At 34.8% G+C, this 26,160-nt stretch overlaps 1 protein-coding gene across 1 annotated transcript in view; it reads left to right on the top strand.

Annotated features, from left to right (window-relative positions):
• LOC105443652 overlaps nucleotides 1–26,160 on the top strand; it is a 136,859-nt gene that overhangs the window by 105,654 nt on the left and 5,045 nt on the right. Inside the window, exons 61-74 of the mRNA XM_030985197.1 lie at nucleotides 364–720; nucleotides 3,514–3,612; nucleotides 4,098–4,327; nucleotides 5,582–5,738; nucleotides 7,121–7,234; nucleotides 8,873–8,971; nucleotides 10,278–10,373; nucleotides 10,788–10,892; nucleotides 12,474–12,590; nucleotides 13,312–13,437; nucleotides 15,911–16,402; nucleotides 18,896–19,003; nucleotides 22,068–22,400; nucleotides 25,511–25,621. Coding sequence (XP_030841057.1) covers nucleotides 364–720; nucleotides 3,514–3,612; nucleotides 4,098–4,327; nucleotides 5,582–5,738; nucleotides 7,121–7,234; nucleotides 8,873–8,971; nucleotides 10,278–10,373; nucleotides 10,788–10,892; nucleotides 12,474–12,590; nucleotides 13,312–13,437; nucleotides 15,911–16,402; nucleotides 18,896–19,003; nucleotides 22,068–22,400; nucleotides 25,511–25,621 — 2,544 coding nt within the window. The remainder of the gene's footprint in view (nucleotides 1–363; nucleotides 721–3,513; nucleotides 3,613–4,097; nucleotides 4,328–5,581; nucleotides 5,739–7,120; nucleotides 7,235–8,872; nucleotides 8,972–10,277; nucleotides 10,374–10,787; nucleotides 10,893–12,473; nucleotides 12,591–13,311; nucleotides 13,438–15,910; nucleotides 16,403–18,895; nucleotides 19,004–22,067; nucleotides 22,401–25,510; nucleotides 25,622–26,160) is intronic.

Genomic DNA, 26,160 nt, shown 5'->3' on the forward strand with positions numbered 1-26,160 from the left:
ATTTCCTCTCCTCTGCATTAACAAAAAATATAGAGCAGAAAATGGTACTTCTCATCATTTCATTTACGTTTTACATATATCTTCTGCTTCAGTTCATATTTTGACACAATTCGTGTTACCATTTTTTTAAAAACGCATTCAATATTAAACCTGATTTGAATAGCACATGTTTATTCTAACAGTGTTAAAATAGATTGTCCCGAGAACTTTCGCTCGAGTTTGATCCCCTTTGTTTTTAAGCCTTCATAAAATGATGATTCAGGACATACAAAATGTGTAACTGAGAATAGGAGAATAACAATGCAGTGGATAAATAGGCAAGATATTCTTCACTTACTTTATCTTTCTTGACATTTTCATTAGCTGTCATCCTGGCAACAGACGAAACGGTTTTCCTTGCCTCCTACACTTATCCTTCTTACGTGAACTATGGAAATGACTACATCTATTCAAGCTGGATCGTTTCATCAGCAGACAGTGCAAATGCTCTGATAGTCCAAGTTGAATATATTAAACTCTATTTTGGTGACTCACTTATCATACGTAACATTGGTGCAACTACAAGCCGGAGAGAGACCACGTGGTCATTTGCAGATGATACAACCTTTACTTGGAGTGATATTGCAGATAAAGTATTCCCAGAGGGAGAACTGTCGGTGGAATTCAAGAGCCTGTATGGCGGAGGTTTTGGTCTCGAAATACTTGCACTCCCGCTGGAAGGTATTTATCCCTTTTCTACACGGTGTCTAATTTTGTTTTTAACTGCACCTGATCTATAGACCTAAAGACAAGCACTTTTTGGGTGCAGCTCATAAAATCACTTGCGGACAAAACTGTTCGGGAAATGCTTTTTTTAGAAAAAGATTGGAAGGGCTTCCTTTGCTTTATGCATGTACTTGAAAGCACCTAATGAGTAGTTGGTCCATGATAGTGCAAATGCTTAATATTTTGGCATAGCCACAGTAAGGTTAAATGCTTTAAATTAACTGTTGAGTTATAGTCATTGAGGTTGAACACTGAAATTCTCAACGAGCTGGGACCACGGGGAACAAATTTAATTGTTATTTTCTCATCGGTTATTGGTCTTCTTATTTCAGTTATTTTGTAACATCAACTGGTGATTTAATGGCATCCCTTCTCCTAATTTCCAATCTGCTTTGTCCTTATTAGGTGGTCTGTCAATGACAGATCACCTATTGTTTTCGTCAGAATTTTCTTTCTTTATTATTATTATTTATTTTTATTTCCTACACTTTTTTGTGCCTAGGATAACTCAAGTTCTGTTGGGTCAATTTCATTCAATTTTATCTCATTAATAGGTCATTGTCATGAGACGTGACAGTAACCTTTTCAAGGTCATCAGGTCATCGTGACGTCATCCAGGCGCCATTTTGTGAAATCACGTTATCCATCATATCTTCATGATGCATAAGCAAAGGTCATTCATATTCATATCACATATATTTCAGGTCAAGGGTCAACAAGTCATGTCATCAAAGGTCACATAAAGGTCATGACGCGCACGTACGTGCGCGTCAAAATTTTAAATGCTCAAAATCACTTAACTATTAAACGAGAGTACGAATCAGGTCATTTTAAGCATTTCAAAATTTTCCATCCGTACGTGTCCCCACGCGCGTTGCGCGCGCTCACAACGCGCGGAAAAGATCAAATTCAAATTTTTTACATGATCTAGATTCCTCTTACCGTAAATGACAATTTACATTAATTTCACTCACTCTTGATTTTTTATAAGGCCGTGAGCGCGCGTCAAAGTTCAAAATCCGCGCGTGCTGCTATGGGCAATATAATGCAAATTTGATAAAAAACATCCCATTTTGAAAATCAAAATAGCTCTTCAGATAGTCAATTGACCCCAACTTTTATATCATGGTTGGAAAAAGCATGAGTTGGAGATATGATTTCATGTCTCATTTGACCCTCAATTACCTCATGACGTCATCATAATGGCCTCCAAACTCAAATTTTAATTTTCATATTATGACGTCAGCAGATTTTTCGAAAATTGATTGTATCTCTGTAAATATTGATCAATTTTCTTTCAAATTTTGATATGTTCTACCTGAGAATATTTTCTACAAATGCAGTCACCACGATATTTCATTTTGACAATGGTATCATGGCGTATTTTTGCGATTAAAGGAGGCATGTCAATTTTTCACATTTTGCGAGTATTCTCTATGGGACATGACTTTTTCTCAAAACTGGATTCTACATCCTGTCTTTTGCGAGCAATATCTCCGTCATTTTAGCTTTGTTTTCGCTAAGCTTTGAGTATGTTGTAGCTGAGACAATAAGCTATCACAAGTGTGCCCTTTATTTTTCGATCAGATGCCGGGATCATGCTCATATCTCACTTGCAAAGTGGGATTTGATAATTCCATTTTCCGTTTACGTGTAATCTCTATGGGAAATGTTTTGGTATATCAGTAACGCACTTGACTTCCGACGTCGAGGACCCTGGTTCGAGTCCGGGCGTCTCCAACAATTTTTTTTCTTCACTTTTTTTTCTTTTTGACCTTTCACTCTACCATCTCCTTTGAATATTAAAACACGTACAATCGCAAATAATATAATAAACAACCATATTTACTTGATTATTACCCTATTATCACTTGATCCATTACTTTTGGCGTGTAATCCTTATGGGAGATGACTTTTTCTCAAATCTGGATTCTACATTCTTGTCTTTTGCGAGCAATATCGCCGTTATTTCGGCTTGGTTTTTGTTGATTTTTGAGTATGTTGTAGCTGAGACTATACGCTATCTTAATGTTCTCTAATTTTGTTCAGTCTGATGTCATCGTGGTCTGTTGATGATAATCATCAACATCATCATGATCATCATCATCATCATCATCATCGTCATCACCATTACTATCAAGATCATCATCATCATGATCATCATGATGATCATCATTGTTTACATGTCCATATAACTTCTCCCTTTCTCAATATAGTAAATATTATAATCTCTCATAAGACTTGAAGACAGACCACCTAATTCGTCCCCATGACGAATTAAATTTCTAGTTTGCTCTTCTCGTGCCTTCTTTTCTTTATCTGACTATCCTTTTTTTTCTTTATCTGACTATCCTTTTTTTCCTTTATCTGACTATCCTTTTTTTTCTTTATCTGACTATCCTTTTTTTTCTTTATCTGACTATCCTTTTTTTTTCTTTATCTGAATATCCTTTTTTTTCTTTATCTGACTATCTTTTTTTTTCTTTATCTGACTATCCTTTTTTTTTTCTTTATCTGACTATCCTTTTTTTTTTGTCATACTTTTTGCAGTAAACTTGTTTTTTATTTGTTCATGACATTCTCAACACAAGTTTTTTATGGTATTTCCCTCCTTCTGCTTTAATAGCATTGTTTGATGGAGTGATCTTTCTTTTACACATTACTGTACTTTGCCACAAGGAAATAAATGTAAATGTTTTCTTGACAATGCATGCAATGTAACTTTGTTATGTTTTATTCTTTCTTTAGATATCATAACATGTGATGCTGGAGATAAGATCGCTCCGCCTGGAAACAGATGTGATGGTACTGTGGACTGTACTGACTTACGTGATGAGCTTGATTGCCGTAAGATTTGTTGATTTTTCCATGTCACTTTGGTTTTCCTATGAAAATTATGATAAAGACTAAAGAATGTTTTAATTTTGAAACTAATTCGAAACAGGAACTAGGATCGTGTCACAGGAAATGTAAATACTCTTTTAATGCAAATCCACTTTTTAGGAGTCATATTAGAGATCACTTCCTTTGAGTAGAATCGACTCCAAATTATGGTGAAATCCACTCCAAAAGTAATGGTTGAATGGCACTTTTAAGGATGGATTCTACAGTTCTGAGTTTGGTTTTTCACTTCAAATGAATTATCCCTAATATGATTCCCCCAAAAGTGGCTCTCCACACCTGTACATAATTTAGACAGTAAAGAAGATGTCATTGAACATCTGCAAGAACATATTCATCTACTATACTCTTCAAAATAGATAATAGAATAATAATGACAGGGTGTATAGATCGGATGATTCTGTATTCATGTAATGCCTATCATATTACAGCTCCCATCGCAAGCTTTAATCTGAGTCTTGGCGAAAATGTTACCATCCAGTCCCGTGGATATCCAGTTTACTTACCTATCACCAGACCATTGATAAAGACATGGACATTCAGTGCAGTGGATGGGACAAGGCTACGTTTGGATATCATCCATCTGCAGATGGAAAGTGTGGACCATTTTACGCTAGGAACTGGTTTTGACATACACAATGCTTCAACGATTTTGTATGAGGTACTGTATGTATAAATTAGTTTTTTCTCATGTGCAACAATCCTTCAAATAGAATTCAGATGCACTTCCATCCCTAAGAATAAACTACTCTAAAAGAAAGCAGAAAAATCAGAGAAGCAGTCCGGTGAAAGTTTGAACGAAATCAGACAAAAAATGAGAAGCCTAGGCTATGTACTTTTTAAAAGTTATAAACACTATACATGTGGGCACTTTAAATTCGCTGAATTGGCAATGTCGTTGTGACGAAGTGCCAGACAACTTCCCTATTTGTTCCAACACACAGAATTACTAAAATTGACATTTTAGTTAATTATGACTCAATAATAATAATTATGACTCAGGATGGTCTTTTTCTTTTTAGATAACATTTAATAACATGCTATACCCATACTCACAATAGGCATTTGGGAGAAAAACATATATTTTTGTACACAACAAATGTGAGAGTTGTCCGTGAATATGTCACAATATCCAGCCACCAAATTGCCAATTTGCTATTCATATGGATTCAATGATATCATATTTCAAACTCCCTTAACTTTCTTATATTCTTGATCTAATTTAATTTAAACTTTCACCATTCTTTTTCCACTTCCGTACAAATGAAATTATTATAAGAGTTGGTTTGCCCTTTATCACTGACTTGTTGCATTTCCATCCAAAATACAATGTAAATGTATGCTGCAACGAGAGTTTATAAGCAATTTTGTGTGTGTGTATAGTCCTGCTTATGTTGATCCATACATGTATGTGCAGTTTTAGATTCTCCATAAAAGGGGACATGCAAGAATACAATTAATGGTAGAAAATGATTCCGTTATTCTATCTAGACATATCCCAATTTTAACCATTTTGGGCATGGAAAATGGAAGAAATACAGATTTTAGAATTGTTTGTCATGTCTCATAATTCATGGAATTCCCCTTTATGTATTTGATGCCTCCTCAACAAAGATGGCATTATGTTTTTGGGGTGTCCGTTCGTATGTCCCGTTCTCGTGATCACGTTATCTCAAGAACCGGTTAATGGATTCTCGCCAAACTTGGGTCATATATGTATCTTCTAGAGCCAATGAACTGATTAGATTTCTGGGTCATGAGGTCAAAGGTCATGGGGCTCATTATGTATGCAAAACAAGCTTGTGAATCATCATTAGAACCGATGGACGGATTACCATCAAACTCAAGACAAATATGTCTGTGGTACATTCAGTAAGGACGAAATGTCTGAGTATTTTCTCATGTTTATTTCTAGCTATCATATGATGTTTACAAGGGAATTGAAGGAAACAGTCTGCTACCTATCATACCACCGGGATCTGAGTTTTGGATCGCATACTTCAGAACTCAAGGGAGTTTTTTTCACACATCTTCCTTTGCATTTGAAGTTACCGCTGTCCAAGAAACAGAAAGTAAATATATTTTCATCCCTTTATTATTCCCTCTCCATATCTCTCTTCTCGTTTAGTCTTCTTATTTCTTATTTTTGTTATAATGTGATTTTAACATGATCACAAATACTATCAAAAATGAACCCAAGAGTAAATTGAATGCCGTTTCTTATTCCCTATAGGATTCAAATTTGGATTATGTAATGTGGCATTGTATGTCACTGTAATTTTTTCACATTTCCAAAGGTAACGGATGAGGCTATTGAAATTTGCCTGAGGTTAATTTGTTTGCAATTGTGTTTTAAGGAAGTATGTAACCAATATTTATATATTCATTCTTTCATTCAATGTATTTATTTGTCCAATGTCATTCAACATGGATATGTGGTTTGTTCACATGTAAAATGAAGGCTCAGACAAGGTTTACAAAGAACAGAAATATGATACAAAACATGGAAAAATTTTGGTGATGACAAAATAACAGTCATACATAATAATGATTCTCGTTTGGTTATGGTTTCTTTAGTTTACTTTAAATGTCTTCAAGCATATTTAAAAATAAGAATAATTTACCACTAAACACATTGAAAATTAAGCTTTTAAACTGAATTGAAGTACATCAGAATAAATCTGATAGATTGAAAATATGAATACTGATTAATATGTGGGCCAATGATTACCATGTATAAATGTATAACATTTATAAATCATAAATATAAATGTATATATATATGTGTGTGTGTTTATATGTATACATGTGTGTGTGTGCGTTGTGAATGTATTCTCCCATTTTCATATTAAACAATTTTATGTGTATTTTTCTTATAAAGCACCTTATTTACCAGTTACAACTGACAAAAAATGCTTGCAGCAGAGATGAATAATTTAAAATTGTCACAACAGAAAAAGGAATTCAATTGACATGTTTGTTAAAGTAAATGATATTTCGCTAGTAGGGCTTTTACAAGTTTTGATACTGCAAAATACAAGTGATTTTGTTTTTATATGCACAAATGATACGCGCAGGTTGTCAAGACAAAAGTCGCAATCTTTAGAGAAGTGTAAAGAGCCAATGGCAGGAAGAGAGAGAGAGAGAGAGGGATATAAATTTTGCTCCCGAAGAAGATATCAAGAGATAATAAACTAAGATTCATAGAAATTTCACTGGACCTAGTACATTGTATTATGGACTTGATATTGTATACATAAGCATACATTTTTCAAATGTTTTATTTATTTACACCAAATTATACATTAGATTGGTCTCACGATATCAGAGTACACATAACAAATCTATACAACATTAACATAATAAAGTAGACACATATACAATATATATAATGGATTAAAGGATATTGAGAGAAGATTCACTTTTCATTTGTATGTGTTAATATACTCTACAGTTCAATGTCCTGCTGGTGAAACAACTTGTGGAGACATCTTCTTTGAATGTCTTGACTCCACCATGTTCTGTGATGGAGTGAATGACTGCATACATGGGACTGATGAAGAGTGTGGTATGTATGCTCAATCATCAACATTTCAACACTTTTTGGACGGAGTTTTTGAAAATGCTACACTGGTCAGCCTCTTTTCTTCCAAACTGCAACATTTAGTTTTTATGTTTTTTGGTTGTCTGTACGTCCATAGATTTTGTGGTCATGAGGTCACAGGTCATGCAAAAATAGCTCGGCATCATGTTATCTCAAGAACCGATTGATGGATTACCGCCAAACTTGGGTCATGTATGTATCTTGCCGAGCTAATGAATTGATTAGATTTTAGGGTCATGAGGTCAAAGATCAAAAGTCTTCGGGCTCATTATGTATTTAAAAAAAGCTTGTGATCGCATTATCATGAGAACCAATAGACAGATTACCATCAAACTCAAGGCAAGTATATGTATATCTTGCAAAACCAATGAACTGATTAGATTTTAGGGTCGTGGGGCTCATTATGTATGCCTATAAATAGCTTGTGAACGCATTATCATTAGAACCAACAGAAGGATTACAATCAAGCTTGAATTTTTAAAATTGCTTCCATTTTGGTTTGTAAAATTGCTCTATGGTGGAGGCATCATTTTCGACTGCACGCAGTTCAAGTTCCATCTAGTTTATTTTTAGTGTTGTATCTTGAAATAGAATACATAATCAGAAACTATTCTGTACATTTGTAGAATATAATTTTGTATAGTAGTGACTTCCAACGTTGCCAATTTTAAGATCTAAATACTTTGTTTCCTTATTTTAAATGATGTCTGATAATATGTTGCAACAAGGCAAAAACAGGCAGAGGTTGTACAAAATATTAAACCCTTGTTGCTATTTACTTCCGATCAATTTTTGTGAAAATTGATACCGAATTATTCAAATTGATATAAAAACGGTGTGATTCTAAAAAATAAAATTGGGGCATTATAAACAAAATCATGAATTTTAAAACAAATGTTCAAGTCAGTTTAACTATACTCTAGTATAATTGGTAATGTAAGTTTGTACTTGAGTCGTGGTGATAAAAATCTTGCAGAGGTAGCTAGAAGTCCCGGGTCCTTTAATAATTAATTGCACATCGTGGTAATATGGGTCTCTGTCATATGACAATTTTGGACCATATATTTGGCCTATTCTTTGTTTCAAATGATGGTCTAATACAAGAGGTATGTACATGCCATATCTTCAACGTGAGACAAAGTGGATTGCTTCCCAAATGCAAAATCAATTACGTTGTCAATGTATTTCTTAATTTCACGTATTAATACGAAAAAGATGTAAATTTGATGTATCCAAGAACAAAAACACAAGAAGGAATATATTCAACAAAGGATTTTCTACTCTCCATAAATATTATTTCCCCTGTAAACACCTATTAAGAATGAACTTTGGAGTAAATGAAGTACTTATACTTTATTTACTCTTTTTAAAAAAAATCACCCTCTGACAATTGCGCATCATGTTTTAAATTTGTGACCTTTACAATTCCACATTATGAAATTCAAATATGATTTTTTTTTTAAATGTCATGCAGAAGGTTATCGAAATTGCCTTAAAGCGGATTTCTTGACAGTGTTTGCTATTGTGCCATTGTGTTTACTGAATGTTAACAATACTATATGATTTCCATTGACTTGATGATTGTTTATATGTCTCATACAGAATGTCCTAGTCTTTGGGAAGTGCGATGTGGTCCATATAGAGCATGTGTCAACCGCAATAACTTCTGCACCAGTTACCATTCCTGTGAAACAGACTGCAGTGAGTTGCCTATGTTTTCAACATTATACAAATATATAAGAATGGAATAATATATACTCTAGTTTGCAATATTAAAGGCTAATTCCTGTCGAGAATAAGAGTTTTTCAGCAGCTTATCAATAATCAATAAGTAAAACAAAACATGAATCGATCACGCCATAACTTTCAACGGTTGCTTCAAAAGTTTTTTTTTTTTGTGTGTTGGATATTCTTAATGGAAATTATTAAATTTGCAGCACAAAATCCAGATTGACCATGTGACTGTGTGACGTAGCATCCTCACATTGTGCTGCTCGAGCCGCTAATGCAGTTTTGTACAGCCCAGACATCTTAGGCCGTATATACCCGCTCTCTGCCAGCAAAATATAGAAAATCATTCAAAATACTTCTTAGCATCATTTCTCAAAATCAAAAGTGTTTTTAGGCATCTGAAATGTTTGTCTCTCTAATGGGCTAAGCTAAATACCTGACAGGAATACTTCTTTAAAGAATGTTATATCTTAGATCCACAAATCAAGAGATATCAGATATTATCTGTACTCTAAATACCATGATAGTATTCCATTACCCATCTATCTCCACAAATTTCAATGGTTATCGGTCTTTGGTTTCTTGTTCAAACAATCTTGTGATTTGTTTGATTGTTTGTTTATGTTGTTGCTGCCAGCCTACTAAGGTCGATCTTCTTCCCCTTTCTCAAATTCCTGAAAAGCGCTATATAAGAACTAGCTATTATTATTATTATTATTATTATATGGATGATAACACAAAAATTATCAAAGAGAAGTTTTATGTTTTTCATGCTTTTATTTAGCACACAATTTTTTTACAAATACCAGCTACGGCAATCCTTTCTCAAGTGATTATGACAAAAATTGAGAATAATAATCTTTCGCATTTTTAAGACAATGCAGAAATATTTTATAAGTAAGTTACCAGACACATTTCCTTGGAACACTTTACAGCACAGAACAACGGGAGCAGTACATGTGCATACACCGCTCCTGTTCTCTCTCTCTCTCTACTTCCTTCTCTATTTATATAGAGTGGAATGCATTCAATTGCAGGTTTTCTTTCTGTCTTAAGGGTCGTTCAGACATGAGGCAGTAAACAGCCCCTATATTTTTAATGTGTATTATTAATGAATGGTAACTGCATACCGGTACATTAAAGGTCCTGCATGTATTCACTAAGCCCTGTGTTGTGATACATATGATACTTTGTGTCATATAAAAAAACTCTGCGGTTTTGCGCCATCATATCTGACAAGGCCTTGATTGATATTGTTAATCTTTCTCAAATGCAGCATTTGCTTGCAACAATGGGCGGTTCATTCACCAAGGATTTGTGTGTGACGGATTCAATGACTGTGGAGATTTTACAGATGAGCGACAAGACTGTGGTAATTATAAATTAGTTAACATCATTGCTGCTCATAAGTGGTTTAGTCATTTAATGGAGCTTAATCAATTTAATCGATTCTCGATATACACTCTTAGGTTAAAAAAAAATGATAACTCAGGAAAGTGATTATGATTTGGATTTCGACTCTACTCGATTTTGATTTCTTTTTTTTCTTTTTTTTTTTTTTTTTTTTTTGAAGGGGGTTAATTTTGATTTCATTTAAAGGTCTTAAATCAGAAAAGTGAGAATGATTTAGATTTCAGCTATTTTTAAAGAAAAAGGGTGTGTATTGGGTTTATTGTGATTAGCTGTCAAACAGAAAGTATATCAAGCTTTCATATTAAATATTTTTTGGAGCAAATTAGATTATACCAACATTATTTAACATGAAACAATTATCTTCATATTTCAGAATGTGCAGCCCATCAGTATGATTGTGGTGAGAAATGCATTTACAAAAACAGCGTTTGCGATAGCTTCGTAGACTGTGCTGATGGAAGTGATGAAAAGAACTGTTGTAAGTGAAACTCACCTTTCAAAGATTATGTATAGAAGGATAAATCATTTTGAAATGAAGGATTAATTGGGATTGAAACCTGTTATTGTGCCCACTACGCAAAAGCATTATCACAGATAATATAGGGACACCCGCAATTATATCAGTATGCATGATCATTCGAGCAGCATCTTGTTCATTATGCAAGATCGGCAGCAGAGTCAATAAGGTTACAAATAAAAATAGAAGATGCTGTTCTGCGATGAAAGATTTGAAAACAGACTTGACACAAAATAAAAGAATCAGTTGACTATATAATGGTGTGTATATATATATATATAGTTATACAATATATAAATACACTGTTATCCATGAAGTTGAAGAATTTTTTTTTTTATAACCACTGTTCATGAAATAATTGTGACAATATGGTTCATTCTTGATAGATGAAGTATCATATCTTCTCAGAACTTTATTGATCAATCTCTTAATCTCTTTAGATTCATTGATAAAGTTCTGAGAAGATGTAGTCTTTATCAAGAATAAATCATATTCTCACAATCACTTTAAAGGTACTATATCCCTTTTCCAGCCAACCTCAAATTCTGTAGAACTTTGCAGGAATTTTGAATATGTCATGTATGTCCTATCTTTGAAATTAAAACGTTAGCAGTGTCCTCGTATTCAAATTATGCAAGGAAACCTGTTTACTTTCTAGACTTCACTGTCAGACACTATTGAGTGACTGACTGGCTTTTTTACTTCTCTGGTAATAACAAACATAAAATGAGCTGTAAAGGGTACATGAGCATTTGTCTACATCAATAACCCACTTCTTGTGATGGCCAAAATTAAACTGATTGAATCTTGCGCAGCATAAAACGTATTACTTATTGGCTCCATAGCTCCTAAGTTGATTTGACAACGAATAGTCGTTATTTTCCCACTTGAAGACTTTTCAAGCCCCACTTTCTTTAGGGAAGTTCTAAATTAGTATTATCTTTCAAATGCCGTTGGAATTTAACCTTTTGATTTTTTTTGGCCTGCAAATGCGACATAGTACGAAAAAAGGTAAAAAATTGGCAGCAGTGTGTATACGCTATTATTACCAATTACAATTTATTTCGTCAGAAAAAAATCAATTGAAACTGGTAATAGTGAATTGAAACTCTCAAGGATCTTTCTTTCAACTGTTTTAATATATACTATATATACTGTGTATACATATTTGTGTGTATATCTGTATAGTGGTGTGTGTGTGTGTGTGTGTTTAGTACCAAATGGGCGCTATTCTATGATGTGTTTTCAATCACACATGACCATGAAGACCATGGAGGTTAAGGACAACTATTTGTTTGAAATCCATAAAAAAAGTTTCAGATTAATGGGAGTATTCAGCTAGTCTTGACAAGTGGCATGTATTTTTAAAAAGTACATTTGAATGATAGAGTAGGCTATAAGTATCGCACACATGTATTCAAATTGTGTGTGAAACTGAAGACTGGCACAAAGTAAAGATTTGAGACATTTAACTTTCTTCCACATTTTCTGGTGTGTCCCTTACAGCATGGAACTATATTCTTGTATATTTCTTTTCTTCAGCATGCCAAAGCTTTCAGTTTGAGTGTGCCAGTGGAGAATGTGTTAATTTCTGGCAACTTGGGGATGGAGCATCTCAGTGTAGTGACGGCTCCGATGAAATTACCGAAAACAGTCAATGTAAGTCTCTTTTCTTCAAGAGAATGATGTACATGTAGGTACAATGTTCATTTTAATCTGTAGAACTCAATTTAGATTACAGACACTTATCAAGTCAACATAAGTTTTGTTAGGTTTAGATCCACTTTTTTTTTTTATATACGTAATAAGTCTCAATTATTTTCCATATATCAGCTTGAATGCAAAACGAAATTCTGTAGCAATTAACCTAATTTGTTTACTTTGATGTGTGAATACAGTTTGTAGATTTTTACAAAAAGATAAATACAAATCTGCATTTTAAAATGACGTGCTGAAATTGTATTGTGTAAAATTAGTATAACAATGAATGCATAATTTGTTTAGTTATGAACATGTCCAGTTTATAAGATGCCACAGAGAATGATAAAGAGTAGCCAGCTCTTCAGCTGGATGCTTTTTTTCTTCCCTGATCTATTTGGTTAAATTCAGGTAAAACATTTAATGGTCGTCATAATAGCTTGCACTTTTGAAATACTGTTCCCCTTTGCTGCAATAAACTGCCAGGGCAAGATACACTGACAAACTATCTAAGTAAGTTAGTACTGTACATGCTTTGGTCTGTGCAGATACTTTTTCACAACCCCACTTGCCATTCATTCACATGTAGAATATAAAAATCCTGTATTAAACCACGTCATATGTGAAGGAGACTCGATGGTATTTGTCTAATTTATATGTTTTATTTGTCTTATATGCATAGACTGTCCTGGCAATTACTTCCAGTGTCATAACTTCGGCAACTGTCTAGCCCGCAGTGACGTCTGTGATGACCAGCAAGACTGTAATGATGGAAGTGATGAATGGTTTTGCTCTAGTGACCCACCAGGTACGTTAGTGTTTCATTGCCCATTGCACAAAGTGCATCATTTCCATTGCATTATTACCTCCATAAGTTGGGCCTGGAAAGGCAATCAGCCAGTACGCTGTTTTTTATGCCTCCGCCACGAAGTAGCCGAAGGCATTATGTTTTTGGGTTGTCCGTACGTCCGTCTGTCTGTCTGTACCTCCTGTTCTCGTGATTGCCTGATCTCAAGAACCTATTGTTGGATTTTTGCCAAACTTCGGTCATGTACATGTATATACCTTGCAGAGCCAATGAACTGATTAGATTTTGGGGTCATGAGGTGAAAAGGTCAAAGTCATGGGACTCATTATGTATCATTATTATTATATTATCATTAGAACAACTCAGAACATGTACGAATCTTGCAGAGCCAATGAATTACTGACTAGATTTTAGGATCATGAGGTCAAAGATCAAAGGGTCATACATATGTTTATGAAAAATAGTTTGTAATCACGATATTCTGATAACCTGTTCTCATGGATCACAATCAAACTTGAATTTTCGAAATTGCTCTGGTTTTGGTTTGTAAAATTGCCGCTTCATTTTTGACTGCATGCAGTCGTAGATCCATTTAGTTTTGAAAGCATTGTTTGCCCTTTTCACCTTGCAATCACGTTTTTGACAATGTCACCCTCACGATATCACGATATCCCCCGCCAGTCAAATGACGCCTCCTGTGCAATGGGATTATGTTTAGAATAGTAGATTATATGATGTAACGCTAAAGTTAGAGGCTCTTGGTACATTTTATATGATGCTCCTAAGCTCCCAATCAAACAGGAGATGCATTAGGTCCAGCTTTGTATGACGGGAGTTTTCATAAGCAGCATATATATATGGTAACAGGTTCACAAAGACTTTCAAGAAATCAACTCAAGGGCAATGATAATATCCCATTGTCTTGCCCTCAGAAATCATTTTCGGATTATGTTGTATGTTGTATTTTCATGTTACTTTAAGTACATCGATCTCTTAAGATGACACAAAAGGCTATTAGCCTGTCTGTAGCTACTATTTGCACATGGGCAGATACAGCTAGGTCATTTGTACAGATCTGTAATACCCACTGAGATAAATACAGGATACATGTTCATGAAGTTACGTAATCATTCATTTATGCACCTAAGGTACACTGTATGATACACAGGTCGAATTATTCTTTTCAAGAGGGCAAACAGAAGTTATTCATGAAGAACTTTGGCAGTGGATATTCTATTAATAAATAAATTGATATTTCTCCATATTTAAAAGATCTGGGATATTTTTACCATCTGCTATCAATAAACTGGTCTATTGAAATTGCCTGAGGTTGATTTTCTTAAGTCTTTACAATTATGTTTAGTATTGATGATGCGGATCATATTCTAATACTGCCACCACTACACTACAACTACAATATATGCCATCAACTAGGCCCTCATAATAGTCATGTCATCAATTCTATCATTTCACTATTTCTCTCTTTTGGTGCAAGCCAGTCAAGTTTTTATTTTAGGCTTACATCACATTATGTATTATACATTAACTCTTATCCTGCCATAATGAATACAGCCTAATGCCACAGGGCTAATCCCCATTGTGCCAAGCCTCAAATCCCCCCTGTGCCAAGTTCATTTTGAGACAATCTGATTAACGCGATAGCCTGTGCGAAGCACTAGGCACAGTACAATGAGCATGAACAATAACTGCTATTACGAATGCGAGCAATCATGCATAAAGCACCGAAGCAATGGGTTGCTCGCAGGAATTAAGCAGCCACTCAATACGTGCTCGCGTGTACAAAGCACTATAACGGTAGCTAGCGTGCAGGTGGCCTTATGGCAGGATATGAGTTAAAGTGTATTTGCACTTTGTTGTTGTTGTTGCTTGACAAGACATTTTTATGTTTTTCAAAAGGATTATCAGCAAATTCAATTTGGATAATGAATAATACATCCTGTACAAAATAAGTACATTTATTGTCTTATTCATGTTAAACATTTGGACATGTGTAATAATGACTAAGTATGTACATTTCATTTTGTGTATCGCTATCATGAATGTCTTTAAATCTTTCACAATTGGGCCACTGGCTGTAACAAAATAAAAAAAGATAATAAAACCTTCCTCTAAATTCAATTCAATATCCAGGAAATGATGATATTGACATTGAGCATTCTTTCACAGTATTTAGCAATAATTTAATTAATTTAAAAATAATTTTTTTTTAAACTGCCATATATTTTTATTATGTATTCTCCAGATTTCCAGCTATTATACCAATTTCAATGTACACAATGCCCTATCAATCCTTAAGTGACAAACAATATGATTCAAGAAGGGAAAAGCAATAAATGCAGACGGAAACAGCAATTAAATTGTGAAATGATACACAGTATGAGCCTCATTGGGTCATTAAAAAACATGAGGAAGATACATATCAATTTATGTATTTTATTGTATTTCATCACAGATGAAGTAGTCCTTAACACAGGAGAGTGTTTCAACCTGACATCACCTTCATATCCAAACGGCTACTCTAACAGACTAAACTATATCTGGACTATAACTGGAGCAGTTGGAGACTCTGGTATACGCATGAAATTCGATGTCTTCTCTTTAGAATCCGGCTATGATTTCTTGGATATCGGGGTTGGTACTTTTGATGGACATTACCTGTACCGATTCACCGGGACATACTCTATTGAAAATCAGGGCATTGCGGAGTCTTCTGTAAGTGCCTCTAAAACACTTTCAGACACTTTCCAAGAACCAGAGTCAGATGGTCGGAAGAAGCGATCAGTTACTTCTGATTTCTGCAGTGCCTCCACATCTTACTACGATTACGGAAGTTTCCCCTATGTTATCCATCTAAACAGTACAAAGATCTGGCTACAAATGACAACAGATTCAAGTGTTGTCTATGAAGGCTTTGTCTTGCAGCTTATCTCTACAAGATTTGAAAGTAAGTCTGTCAATCAATTATAGAGACCTTCATCATGCTGTATATGTGTATATATATATACAAAAATGCAAGAAATACATGTAATTGTTTTACAATTTCTTCCTGGACAGAGCATTGTTTTTTTTTTTATTTGTGTATATTCCTGTACTCCAAGTAGAACTCTAGCTTTCCTTTTTTCAATATATACATATGTATATATATATATATATATATGTATGTACATATATAAATATATAAATGTGTGTTTGTGTGTGAGGGTATGATTAAGGTCACAGAATGAAGAATTGAGTTTAGAAGCAATCATCCTCTGCCCTCCTTCAGCTTTTATTTTGCAGATCAAGTTGTTTTGCTTTATATTGCTGTGTGTTTTTCATTAGCAAAATAAAAAGCTGATGAAGCCATGTGGCTGATAGCTTATCATCTGCTTTATCCTGCTTTATATATTATATGAATACATGTATATACATGTACATGTAGTATACATGTACATATGTATGAATTAAATATGTGATTTAAATAGGCAAATTAACAAAAATCTCAAATAACTAGACAAATGAATGTTCATAATTAAATCAAAAGATACAATAATTTGAATTGTACATGCTCTGAGCCCAGTTATTCTCAGTAAAACCATGTTGATATTTGTTTAGGCAGAATGATTAAAAATATGATGCTCATTAGAGAGGTATACATTCACACACTATATTGCCCAAAGGGCTTTCTCAAGTTAATTATTTTAATAAGGATAAATATATTTATATAGTATAGAAGTGGTTCTTAACAATTATGCTGATAAATCTGAAATCATTAGAACTATATCATATTTAAATTTCAATATGGGTGTTGCTTTCAGAATTCTCCTGTATTTCTGTCACATTTTATAGAAAACTGGGCCCTGTTCTATAAATCTTGATATCAATAACAAATGCTAAATTTCTATGACAAATTAGCTCTCGGCCAATCAAATGCCACAGTTTCAGTAGCTTATAAGAATTATTTTAACTCGTTATTGATAACAAGTTTTATGAGACGCTTTTGGAAATTAAATTAACCAAAATATTATTACTATTTTTTTTCTCATTTTTTTCTTCATGGATATTGCTATTGGAATGTTTCAGAGGGAGTGAAGTATTTTAGGAGGGCAATGCATGGTTCTAAAGTACTTTGTAATTTGGATAATAGTCTTTGATTGTGGAAAATATTTCAGAATACGGCACTAATGACCTTTGACAAAACATTGATCTACATTTGCCACACTCAACCCAGGTGATGTTAATGGGTACCTGGCAGGAATTAATTCTTTGAAATGCTAGAGCGCCGTAATGGCATCACAGCTAAAAAATCTCCAAGTTTGTAAGCGCTTGGTGATTGTAATAAGCGCTATATAAAAACTTAGTATTATTATTATGTCCCACAGAAAATGTTAGTACTATTATACAAAGCGTTAATCTAGCCACATATTTTTTATGGAATTGAAGTATGGGGAACCACAAACAAAACCAAATTTGAATTGTATTTTCCTTACCCAGAAAATGGCGATGAGAATGATTCCCTTCAGCCCGAGAGGTACCCATTCGGAACCCCTGTTCCGAAAGATTTTATTTATTTTTAAATGTACAACCTTCATTTCCTGTCTGTCTCAACCTACATCTATGACTTATTAAATGGTAATCTTCCTCGCTCCTTAAGTGAATACTGTCAGGTAATAGAGCACAGATATGGCACAAGGGGCAAAGAACATGGACAACTATATCTGCCTAAATGCAAAACCACACAAGGTCAATTTTCAATATCATTTATGGGCGTGAAAATATGGAATAGTATATGATATGATTTAAGAGCAATATGATCTAAAAATGCTTTTTGGAAGGGGTTAATGAAACATCTAAATACTTTGAGTTTAACAAAAGTTGAGACTTCCTAAAATGGCAATAAAGAAATCTCAGATTAGAGAATTTCTAAAAAGATCGTCACATTAGATAACGATGTATTTTTCATTTATTTTTTGTTCTGATACGGAATTCGACATACATTTGACTTACATGTATATATTAAGTAAGGAATATTTCAAAATGACTATTCTATTTCCTTGTTTACTTTCATTATATATATAGTTTATGTTACATGTATAAATATATGTAATATAGTATATTAAAAACTAGTTTTAAAATTCTTGCAAAAGACAGGGAACCAGACTCGACTAGCACTTGTGCTAACTTCTGGTACCCCCTTTAACAACAAAAGTGTACACATAATATTGTATTTCATTTGTATATACTATATAACATACTTTGTAAAACAATGTTTTACAAATCTTATTCATGTGTAATGTTATTTATATTGTGTTATATTGTTATATTTTATGTAATTATACTTGATATATTATGTTTTACTTGTTATTATTTTTGTTGTAAATAAACTCAATCTCAATCTCAAACTCATTTCTTAACATGAAAGTCCATCAACCAATTGCTTCTTCTTTTTGTCTTTAAGGTGAATCCTTTGAGTGTTCAGATTTGTCGGTTATTCCAGCAGATAAAAAGTGTGATCACATATCAGACTGCCCATCAGGCGACGATGAACATGAGTGTGACAATTATGGTAAATTCCAAGTTTATATATTCTTTTTACTTTATCAATAAATCTGTGATTAGGCCAACTGGCCGTAAATTATTGAATTTCTCAATGAATAAACCATTACCTTACTATTATTACTATTATATTACCTCAATTGCAACTTGCAACGTATTTTTTTCATACATTTCTGACCATAACAAGTGGTTTAGTGTACCTGGAGAATTTACTAAAATGGTAGCCTTTACTGTAGTTAAGATCACATCAAATGTCAAGGAAATGTTTTATTTTTATTTTGACTCCGTCATAATTCGTGATTCTATGGGATGTATGGGACACACAAAAATTAAATAGAATGGACCTTCCTGTAAAGATGTTACTTTGTTGATCTTATTTTCCCAGAATTACTTATATTCCTACTAAAGGTACTATGTCCCATTTGCAGGCCAAAAAAAAATGAAAAAGTTAAATTCCAACTGCATTTGAAAGATAATACTAATTTAGAATTTCCCTAAAAAAGGTTGGGCTTGAAAATGTCTTCAAGTGGGAAAATAACGACTATTAGTTGTCAAATCGACTTTAGGGCTATAGAGCCCAAAAGTAATAGTCTTGATTTTCAGACAATTGTACTGAATGGTCATACGTTTTATGCTGCGCAAAGATTCAATCAGTTTAATCTTGGCCATCACAAGAAGTGGGTTATTGATGTAGACAAATGCTCATGTACCCTTTACAACTCTTTTCATGTATGTTATTACCAAAGAAGAAAAAAAGCCAGTCAGTCACTCAATAGTGTCTGACAGTGAAGTCTAGCAAGTAAACGGGTTTCCTTGCATAATTTGAATATGAGGACACTGCTAACGTTTAAATTTCACAGATAGGACATACATGACATATTCATAATTCCTGCAAAGTTCTACAGAATTTGAGGTTGGCTGCAAAAGGGACATAGTACCTTTAAAGGCGAAGTCCACCCTAATATTAAAGGTAATACAAAGTTTTGGTATGGGGTCATGAAATTGGTTCAAATGAACATATTGGAAGCATATGCAATCTTACAATATTGAGTGATTGTTGTCGCGGTTGAAATCGTGTCTAAAGTTATGAAATTGTGAATAATTAAATCTTTATGTTGTATAGCTCCCTCTCAAGGTCAATATATTAATTAAGCTATAAAACAATTTTCTTGACTAAAATAGACCGATTAGCTATTCCCGTTTGGAAAATATATCACAACTACATGTTCTGAGATTTTCATAGTCCCAACAACCATTGTACGTCCGTAGGCGCTATTTGAAATTTATCCCCAAAAAATTACCGGGAGCACCGGTAAATTTTTATATTCAACTGATATTCAACTGATGAAAACTTAAAGTTTTCATCAGTAAAACACAAATGGGCAACACTGTAACAAATCATACAAGCTCCTCTACAATTTGCTTTGTACAGAAAATTATAACTTTCATATTTGTTTGTTATTCATGACAGAACATATTTGTTTCATGTAGGGGTTGTATATTATACAAATATACACTGCCTTGAGAGGTTCTGGTTAAAACTATGCACAAGAGGTGACTCCAATAGTACTATTTGCTGAGGGGTGCAGCCCCAAAGCAAATGGTACTTTTGGAGTCACCGAGGCCCATAGTTTAACCGTACCTCGAATAGAAGGCATGGTATAAATTTTTTTTTTTTTTTTTAAATCATTTTTGGGAAAAAAAATTTAGAACAAAAAAAATGTCAAATTTTATCTAAAAAGTTTTAAAATATTTTGTTTTCATTAAATTAAGATTTGAAAAAAAAATTGATTCAATTCCAAAAAAAAATTCAAATTTTTTTCTCAACTCCCAAATAGTAAACCAAAATAGTACTCTCATATATATATATTACTTTCTAAAAATAGGTCAAATATTTCTGGTCATGTGACGAGCTTTCAACCAATCAAAAGTCAACAAATTTTTGATGCAGGATATAATAAAAAACATATATGCAATAATTATTTAGGATGAATATATGATCAAAAATTTATAAGTTTTTAGCTCAGGGCAAATGGGAGAGGAACTCTCAAGAAATGTCACAGAGTTGCCAATTTGTGTGTGATTGATTGCACCTTCTAAAGTTCAAAACTTTCTTATTTTTAATCAGTTTTTGCTCAAACTTTCACTGACCTGTTTCTCTCATTTTCCTGCTTCAATTAAACCAACTTAATATCAGGGTAGACTTCTATACTGATATCAAACCCTGACCCCTACTGACCTACAACAGATAATGATCACTTTAATTCAATTGATGGGATTAGCTAGTAGGTAAGATCAATATGTGAACAAATTTTATAGGATATATTTTCCACATTTTACAGCCAAAATCCTATTAGTAGAATTATCATGCTTCCTAGCTGCCCTCAGGGGCGAATCCAGGTGGAGCGTGGGAGTGCATGCCCCTCCCCCTTTTAACTTCTAAATTTTGTATGCCTCTGCAATGTAGTAGCCTGAGGCATTATGTTTTTGGTTGTACATGTATGTCCGTCTGTACGCCCTGTTCCCATTCCGTTCCCGTGATCAGAACTGACAAATTACTAACAAACTCAGGACATGTAGGCCTATGTATCTTGCAAAGCCAATGAACTGATTAGATTTTTACAGGTCATGAGGTTAAAGATCGAAGGGTCATACATGTTTATGAAAAATAGCTCGTAATCACGATATCCTGAGAACCTATTAATGGATTACAATCAAACTTAGATTTTAAAAATTGCTCTTTTTAGCGGAGAGATCATTTTCGACTGCGAACAGTCAAAGATCCATCTAGTTTTTTTTAAATACGTGAATAAATGTTCAGTTTACTCATTCAGAAATGCCTCAGAATGTGCCATAAAGCATCTTAATGTTCAAAATTTCCCCGGACTGCAAGCCGTAAAAGCTTCGATCGCGCTCAAAATTTCGTACAATTCACGCCCCCCCCCCCCCCCCCCCCCCTCCTACTGGAAAATTCTTGATCCGCCCCTGGCCCTGCTGTCAAAATCGTAAGAGAGGTGTCCCTGCCCCACGCTGCCCATCACAAAATTTAAAACTGTCTCTTATTTCTTCCGTAGATATTGAACTCTCATCTGAAGCCTGGAAGAACCTAACATACCAACTGGCCTACTCTGATCACACTGTTGATGCTACATGGCGGATCACAAACACGAGAGGCCTCAGCGGTTACGCGGTCCAGGTCCGCATGATTCAATTGGGCAAGATGAGCTCATTGGTCATAGGACTAGGATTGGATGATAGCCTTACTGAAACACGGGCCGTGGTCTTGTCTCCTTACTCACCACTGTTGGAGTTGCTTTTTGAATCAGAAGCGTTGTGGGTTCACCTACACTCATATGAGTCCACGGATGCAGCATTTGAACTTGAACTTAGACCTGCTCACATCGTAGGTAAGTACATGTATTTAGAAAAAGAATAAGCCTCGTGTGCTGCCATTGTATTCAAAATTAACTTTGTCCAACAATTATACGATAGCAAAGAATTTCGGAAATCAACTGAAGGTTAATTTCAGTAATACCCAATGGTATATCGCATAAATGCCATGTGTGAATTATATATATGTTATAGTAAATGCTCACAAGTCTTTATGATCGTGCTGATGCGTTTTATCATACACGAAGCCATTATTATTTCATACTTACATAGAAGGAAAAGTCAGCATTTAAAAAGGGTTTACTTTGTAGTGAAATCGGCTTTTGATTGCTGCTAAAGAGCTCTACCTGTCTTGTTTATCAGTTCTACTATTTGTTTAATGTTGTAAAGTTGTACTTGTTGTTATTACTTTTATGACATTATATGTTTGTACTAGCAGGACCTGCGGAAATCCGCGGGATTCTAGAGGGGGGGGGGGGGGGGTGTAAATAGATATATAGAGACTGTCTAAATTAAAACCACCAAGAACTTTATTTGCCATTCAGGCCATCAAAAAAATATACATGTTTAACGTCCCCGCCGCTTCCTTTTTGGGGGCCGCCTCCAATTTTTTTTTTTAATTTGTTTAATTTGTTGTTTTTTTTTGTTTGTTTTTTTCGAAAGGTAAAAAAACAGCGTCCCCGCCCGCTTCCTTTTTGGGGGCCGCCTCCTATTTTTTTTTTTTTTTTTTTTTTGAATTTTTTTTGAATTTTTTGAAAGAAAACAAACATGAAAAGCACTGCTAAAATTTATTTCTGATTTTAAAAAAAAAAAAAAAAAAAATGTCGGCCGCCATCTTGAAAAATAGCCCGAATGTCAGGGAAAATGTACGGAGCGGCCATTTTGAAAGAAAGAGAAAAAAAAAAGGGTCTCCTCCTTCCCATTTTTCGAAAAAACAGGACGCTAAACATGTTTTTTTTTTAAATTTGGCCTTATATAAAAAAAAAAAAAAACGATCCAACTGTACCGGTAGTTATTCTTTAAGCCACTGGAACTTCGTAGTGTGGCGTACCGACTACGCAGGAATTAGGCTGCGTATTAATGGGAAAATAGTCCCTGCGTAGGTTATGCGTAGGCTGGCGTACAGGTTTGCTTATGGTTGCTTACTGTGTGGAAAGCTTTTACTGCTTTGTCGATCTGGCGTAGGGTAGCGTACTGTTGCGTAGGCATGTAGCGTAGTGTTGCGTAAAAAGGCGTACTTTCTGCGTCAAGTTTCTACGCCGAAACTACGCGAAAAAAATTAAACATGTTGAATTGTTTTCGTTCATCTTGCGTACCCCTTTCCGTCCCTCAGCATATAGTAACGTAGGCCAGCCTAGTTGGTACGCAACACTACGTATTGACCCCATGCCAATTAGTAACCCGCAAGTGTCACAAATAAAGTATTAAAAATATGCTCATCTGACCCTAATTAAACGCCTAAAACCCCCGAGCTTTCGGGGGTTTATGGCCCCTTGAAACCTGTGGACCCCACGCCTATATGCACTCAACCCGCTGCGATCTAACTGACCCCCCCCCCCCCCCCCCCCCCACTTTCAAAAATGTTTCTTGGAGCCTTCATGTAACATGCAAGAATGGTGCATGGTGATGCCGATTTTTTTTCTGCACCCCCCCCCCCCCCCAAACAATTTTACTCATTACGCAACTGATTGTTTTGCAATGCATGAAGTCACATGCTTCTGTCTGCATGGTTGATATATTGAACTATTAATATGCAAATGTACAATTCATAACCTTATTCAATGCTTTCTTGTAATTTACTGTAAAGATAAGAAACAAATTTTTGCCACTTCGGCCCGCACGCTGTTGTGTTGACGGGTTCTTCGATGGATGGATAGACGTATGTGTAGTTATATAGTTGTACGAATATTGGCCTGCTTGGCCCCCCAAACTCTTCGACTCTAGCGCAGCTCAGTCTTGGTCAAAGCGACCCAGCCGCAGCACCGTGTATACTGTATGTGTTGACTGAAGTTAGCTTGCGACTGAACTGTCAGTCCAATGGTTTTCTTGTGAAAACTTTCCTTTAGAAAATGATAATCAAAATTAAGTATAAATGGCCGTAATAATCACAAAATAAGCTTTGATTTCATACCTCCATTCACGAAAACTATATCAAAATCGCGGCAATCATGATGGAAATAGGTCTCTAAGTTTGGACGTCGACGGGAATTAGCCCCGTGTATCTCTCTGGCTTGTGCAGCGAGTACAAAGCACACCCTATAGTAAGATGGCTTACTCGGGGGTTATCCTGCCCTTTGCATAGAGCATTTAATACGTAACATAATGTGAGTTGATGGTCATCTAATTGTGTGTCTGTTTGATACAGCTACTACAAAGCACATCTTATAGCAAGACGCTTTACTCTGGGTAATCCCGACCCTGTGCATAGTGCATTTAATACGCAACTTAATGTGAGTGGATAGTCATCGGTCGTGTGTCTACGGATGTAATGTTGAATATCCATGAGGTATCTCTGTCGTCACGCATATCCTGCATTATGCATATCGCGTCTGTTTTCGCCCTGGACGTCGACACGGAGGAGGACCTCGGGCGGAGTATAGCCAATTCCACAGAGTAGACTCTCCCGCGGACGATGGCACCGGGCACGGGTATCCCGAGGGGAGTGTTCAGGAGGAGATAACTGCACCAACTTCGGTCGGTGATCTCATTAAAAAACAATAGAATACAAAGGCTCGCGGAGACGTCGCGCCCCCCGCGGAGCCTTAGTGTATTATTATTATAGATTTATACATATCCAACATGTATATACATGTACATAGTTTTATTTATCTGCAAATATTATGGAAAACTATAGGTCCACGTGTTGGAATGATAAAATGGAAAATGAAATGCATTCGAAAAAGTTTCATGCTTTTTTAAAACAACTTATAAGTTATAAATTGTTTTTAAAAAAGCATGAAACTTTTTCGAATGCATTGAGGAGAAGGATTTGCACAAAGTTTTGGTAGTCAACAAAAATAATCGTCTTCCGGAAAGTTTGTGTGGATATTTTTGCTATAAACTCTAAAAATAAGATGTGTATAACAGCGTTTCCATGCCAATTCTTTTCATGTTTCTATGATAATAGGAGGCCCACTTCTGTGCAGTGAGGGCCGTGTGAACATCAGCAGTAATGCTATTTGTGACGGAGAAAAACAGTGCATTGATGGAAATGATGAAAGAAATTGCAACCACCCTAGTAAGTCATAAAAATTCATGTTCTTTAGAATGCTACACTGAATACTAGTAATGCTGTTACACTTTTGAAGACAAATTTAGGAGGCATCCTGAATGGACGATTATGTAGTAAATAGTGTAATATGGGACTTTGGATATTTACAATTTTTGCACGATTGATGTGAACTTTTCATTGGAAATTGTTGAAGGGCATGCAGAGATATGCATGCACACATGTGACTAAGTTATTTGATACAAATAGAGCTACCTTTTCCTTTGGGTACATTTGGAATATGAGAGCATATAGATACCCTTCTCAAATGATCAATACTGCGATGCAATTCACAAAGAGTGAGATATCATTACAATTATTCATAGTCCCATGATATCGCATTAACAAGCATTATTCCCTTCACAAAACAGGCCCCTTCTGCAAAGTGGACCAAGAGAATGGTACTGTATGTCCACTATATCAAGATTAATGTTCATTTCATTTGACATAGAACACTTCAATTCAATTCAATTTAATTTGTAATTGTTAAAATACAAGAAAACGTGAAA

Source organism: Strongylocentrotus purpuratus, unplaced genomic scaffold, assembly GCF_000002235.5.
Source record: "Strongylocentrotus purpuratus isolate Spur 01 unplaced genomic scaffold, Spur_5.0 spur5_scaffold_14, whole genome shotgun sequence".
In the NCBI taxonomy this organism is placed as follows: Eukaryota; Metazoa; Echinodermata; class Echinoidea; order Camarodonta; family Strongylocentrotidae; genus Strongylocentrotus; species Strongylocentrotus purpuratus.